The sequence below is a fragment of the Pistacia vera genome, unplaced genomic scaffold (genome assembly GCF_008641045.1).
Source record: "Pistacia vera cultivar Batoury unplaced genomic scaffold, PisVer_v2 Contig1354, whole genome shotgun sequence".
Lineage (NCBI taxonomy): Eukaryota > Viridiplantae > Streptophyta > Magnoliopsida > Sapindales > Anacardiaceae > Pistacia > Pistacia vera.
The window spans coordinates 1-5,192 of record NW_022195417.1 but is presented as its reverse complement, the minus strand read 5'-3'; the positions used below and the strand labels follow the sequence as shown (position 1 = coordinate 5,192).

Here is a 5,192-nt window from a genome sequence, read left to right as displayed (position 1 = left end):
ATTCTCGTCAACCCATTTGGGTAAAATCTGAGTCGGGAGAACCGATTATGCATACCTAAGGTTTATCGGAACGACAAGTTAGTACTCAAAAGGTTTTGAAACGATAAATATGTATTTTTCGTCATGTTCTGTTAGTGATTTTCGTTTGATAATAGTGAAAAGACTAAAATATTTTTAAAAGTTTAATATTTTAGTTTTTTATAAATTTAAAAGTTTCTAAAAAACTCCATAGGTTTGCTAATTTGACTAAATACCCAATATATAAAATTTTTATAAAATAACAAAAACACCCCTACTACCCGCAGTGCCAGATTCTAGCCACCACCACCGGAATCTGGCCAGAAAATTGTGTTACGACACAGACCCGTCAGATCTATGTCGTAATGCGTCGATATGGCATTTTTCGGCCTCAACGCAAGATCTGGCCTTTTCCGGCCAGATCCTCCACGGATCTGGCCGGAAAATGCCAAATCGACGTGTTACGACACAGATCCGATGGGTCTGTGTCGAAACACAATTTTTCGGTAAGATTCCGACCTCGACGGCCAGATCTGGCCGTAGATTTGGCCAGATCAGCCACCGATCTTGTCGGAAAATACCAGATTTATGCGTTACGACACATATCCGATGGGTCTGTGTCGTAACGTAATTTTTTGGCCAGATTCTGACGGTGGTTGCTAGAATCTAACACTGCGGGTGACGGAGGTGTTTTTGTTATTTTATAAAATTTTTATATATTAGGGTATTTAGCCAAATTAGTAAATCTAGGGAGTTTTTTAAAAATTTTTAAATTTATAAAAAACTAAAATATTTAACTTTCAAGAGTATTTTTATTTTTTACTATTATTAAATAAAAATCACTAATTGAATATGACAGAAGATACTTATTTTTTATTTTAAAACTTTTTGAGTATCAACTTGTCGTTTCGATAAATGTCGTTATGCGTAAGTCGTTCGGCCAATCTGAGTCAAAAGAATAGTGGCAAGCTGAAGGGCTACCACTCTGCCAACATATCTTATCTTGTTAGAATTTTGCTGTATTTATCTTCTACTCTTCTGTTTAGTGTTCACTCGAAGTCTCGAATGGCTTCTAATATTCTCAAACTTCATATACAAACCTTCAAAACTTCAAGTCCTTCATCCCCAGTTCGACAAACCAAAACCCACTTGCCATCTCTACCATTTGCATTAAATCACCATTACCATTCCCATATCTCTTCTCTCCCATCAACTCTCTCTTGCAAACTTCAAGTCCCTGCTCTTTCTCTGCAGTCCTCCTTATCTCTCTCCACCCCACCAACCACCAAAGAAGAAGCCATCCTTCAAGCCAAAACCTGCCTCTCAACTACCCTAGAAAAGCCTCTCAACAACCCCAAGCTTGCCGGCAAACTCAAGAAACTGAAACAACCCAGATACCGTATTGAAATTCCAATCATTGATGACTCACCATTTTCCCTCTCTCAACTTGCTTTGGATGTGTTTAAGGACCTTCCCGTTAGAAGAAAAGGTTCATCAGTCAAAATCTTAATTCTTTGGCCTAATGTTGCCTTAACAGAAGCTGCTGCAAAACTCTTTGAGTCACATTCTTTAAAACAAGTTGAACATGTTGACTTATCTTCAATTTCTAATGAGAATATCAGAGTCTTGAGTTCTGCTGATGTGGCAATATTTTTGGCGGCAGAGGAGTCACAACTGGCTGTTATAAGGACAGTTTCTGACAGTTTTTATCCAAAGCCAGTGGTGATTTTCAATCCCAGATGGGCATTTGAAGAGGAGGATGATTTTGGTGATTTGACTGGTTTTGTGGGTTCTTTTGATGTGATATATTCATTTATGGGATTGGAAGTTAAGGGTATTTTGAGTAAAAGAAAAGGAGTTATTTTTAAATGTGTAAGAGATGGGGTTTTGAGTGGTGAAAGGTGGAATGTTCTTGTTGAAGAGGAAGGAGAATTGAAGGTGGTTTCCAAGTTTAAAGTGCGCCCATCGATTGGTGAAGTTGAGACTGTTTTGTATAATTTGATGGCTATCAACTCCCCCATCACAAAATCTGCCAAGTTTTTGAAAGATTTGGTGTCAAATGTAACCGGGAAAAAGTAAGTTTAGTTGTATACTTTTGGTCAAATTTTTCGCTTAAAAAATGAGGACTTTGTGATTCTATTTCTTGAGTTGCGTCAATGAATGTGATTGAATGCTAATCTCTTGCTTAGTTAGTAAGTTTAACTTGTGCTGCATTGAAACTTTTAGAAGTTAGGTAAGATCTGAAATTTAGACTGTTCCTATTATCTTCTATGCTGCACTATTTTTGTTGGTGACATTAGTGATGGGGCTCAATAGGGTGAATTCTGCATTTTTTTTTTTTTTTTTTTTTGGTACACAGGATGAATGTAAATTTTATTCGGTTTTAGACTTCTTGAGTTGCTGAAATTGTGAGAGAAATCTGGTTTCAGTTTTCATATTTGTTGATGGGAAATAATGTAAGTTAGATTCGAAATAACGAGGAAATTAGGATTTTTCAAGAGAATAATCCTTGCTTAATAGACAGAAAAGGTGATTCCAAGAAGATGCCTAACGAAACGTTTGATTTTGTCAAGCCATTTTAGTAGTCAAAATTAGATGTAAACCAAGAAGATGATGTGAGGCTGTAATCAGAGAGAGGGAGAAGAAACCACTTTTTTGACATGGACTGCTGAATTGGATTATTAACTAAAATGAGTTGATGAAAGTACTGAGAAATTTAACAAGGTTATATAATTTTCTATTTTCTGGTTGAAGTGTTAGTTAATTTAAACATATCAAGTGGTTGAGCTTGCACTTTCAGCTTAAATTGTGAGCAATGCATTGTTCTTCATTGGTGAAAAGATGCATAAAGATAAGGATGTTGGTGTTGACCATAGAATCTGATGTTATATATGACCAATATGACCTACTTATCACTTTCTTCGAATTGTGATCTTTGCTTGTTATCTGGACTAAAGAAATTAATGTTTACAAAATACTCTCCCAAAATGTCCACATCTAAATAGGTTGCTTATGGAAAGTTCTGCCTTCAAACTCTGAAGTCCTGTTTGGTTCGGCTTTCTTCATTTCATTGTTTGATAGAATGCAACATTATTATTATTTTTATTATTTCCCTTTGAAAAAACAGGAGGTAATCCAAATTTCATTGACCCATTACAAGTTTTGAGTTGAAGCCGAAGTCTTGATTCTGGAACTGTGAACAAAACTGATGTGCACTGCACTGGTTCTGTATTTGAGCAAACTTGTAGTAAAGATATCTGATTTGAGCTTGTATTCTAGTCAAGCTCTTAAGAATCAGTCACATGTTTATGTATGATAGAAATCTACAACATATAAGATAAATACTAATGGTATAAAATCTTTGAAATGCTATTTTGTGTGGAATATTTAACAAAAGGAAGAAGAGATCCAGAAAACAAAAAGCCTGGTGCTGTTTTGATTTTACATTCTGTATTGGCGGCCTCGATTAGGGAAGAATTCTCTCCTTTTATCTCTTTTCCCTTTTATCTCATATACAAATACATTTTTCATCATTAATATGGTCAACAAATTCTCTCAAAATTCAACTTAATATGCCCTGATATGACAGCTTTTTATGAACTTATCAGAAAAGTTTATATACTTAGACCACAAAGGCCGAAGTTGAGGGAAGGCTATGTCTAGCCAGGGCTTCGCTCTGCCATTGAAATGGATGACACCAGCGCTCTCTGCATCGGCAAAACTAGTATTTTCCTGGTAACCCAGCCCCAGCATGTGCCAGAAAGGATCAATAACGTGGACATGACCATGAAATGCTATTAAACCTGGGGGTAATGTTCCCAGCTGCCACAAACTCAGGTCTGATTTCAGGTTCTGTATCGCGAGAAACAGAATGATGTAAGAGTTCAACATTTTGAACGAATGAATTGAATGCTATTAACTGTAATGAGATGATTCAAACATGTTTGGGTGCTTACCTCTTCTAGCCAGTGATGGTATGTCTGGCTTATGTTGGTTTTCCTCCAAGCCTCTAGATCAAATATGTTCATGCCATAAGCCCATGCACATTCATTAGGGTCAAAATTGCTTGATATTAAAGGATGGGAGAAATTCAGATAGCTTTTTAACTTCTTTGACATAACAAACTTATCTTCCCCTCTACATGTCTCTACTGCACCATTAACTTTTCCATTCATATCAATGTCCCAGAGAGGAGAAAGATCAGTTTGAACCACAATGTCATCGTCAAGGAACACTACCTTGTTGAGGCTTGGAAACAACTGTAAACAAAATGCATTCAGCGCGAAATTAGTAAGATCGTTGTTGGCTTCTGGAGGGAAAGAAATGAGTATATGTTTCTTACCTCTGGTAGATGAATACGAATGTGATTCATCAAAGAGTTGTATTTAGGACTAAGTGCTTGTAGCTTTGAAGCGATGACAACAGGCTTCTCAGTATTATTTGCCACAATTGCTGATGATCCCCCTCTAAACTGCGACCGCACCCGTTGATCTTTTTCCATTGCTTCTAAAACCGGCACCTTACCCTTTGAAAACCAGTCAAAATGGTTCAATGCCTTAACCTCAATTACAGCCGGCGACAATGAGTGCAATGAGAACCAAGCCTGCATTGGATAGTAAGTTTTCCTATCTGTTATTATGTGCAGCACAATTTTCTGGGGGCGTAACGAGTTCTTCACAAGTGATGTTGCAACGACAGATGTAGCAAGCACATTGTCAGAGGCGAGGACATAGTGAAAGTAGGAGTTGTCGACGAGGGCTGGGACAAGTTCTGCCGAGGGGAGCTGGAGGCGAGCAGCTGCATTGGTGGAGTGTTCATTGGCTAACCTTAGAGCTAGGCAATGGAGCTGCTTTGGTATGCTGCTTGAGGCTACATGGCGGTATAAATATTCTTGGATTTTGGCTGTTCTAGTCCTTTGTTCCATAAGTGTAACCTGGAACAAAGCCAATATTGATTAGTCTAAATTGTGTATTTGCCTTGCTTTAACATAAATTGGAATTGCAAAATGCTGGATTTTTAACATACCATATCTCTAAGCTTGACAGCAAAGGTCTTTGCATCTGATTTGCTTTCCTTAATTTCGGCCATGAATTCTTCTAATGTCTGAGGAATATCAGATCTTTCTTGTAATGCATCTTTGCTAATGGGTTCTTCTAGTATTTGGTATATCACTT

The 5,192-nt window shown here is 37.3% G+C and overlaps 2 protein-coding genes across 2 annotated transcripts; one reads left to right on the top strand and one right to left on the bottom strand.

Annotated features, from left to right (window-relative positions):
* The first annotated feature begins 1,017 nt into the window (after positions 1 to 1,017).
* Positions 1,018 to 2,122, top strand: LOC116122575. Its single transcript, XM_031408410.1, has one exon. The coding sequence runs from the start codon at positions 1,084 to 1,086 to the stop codon at positions 2,095 to 2,097; it is 1,014 nt and encodes a 337-aa protein (XP_031264270.1). The 5' UTR covers positions 1,018 to 1,083; the 3' UTR covers positions 2,098 to 2,122.
* A 1,214-nt stretch (positions 2,123 to 3,336) lies between these two features.
* On the bottom strand, positions 3,337 to 5,187 carry LOC116122574 (probable galacturonosyltransferase 12; the record flags this gene model as incomplete). Its single annotated transcript, XM_031408409.1, has 4 exons — positions 3,337 to 3,870; positions 3,975 to 4,277; positions 4,361 to 4,951; positions 5,044 to 5,187. Coding segments are annotated over 4 exons (1,323 nt in total), but the record flags the coding sequence as incomplete, so codon positions are not given.
* Positions 5,188 to 5,192: the final 5 nt, after the last annotated feature.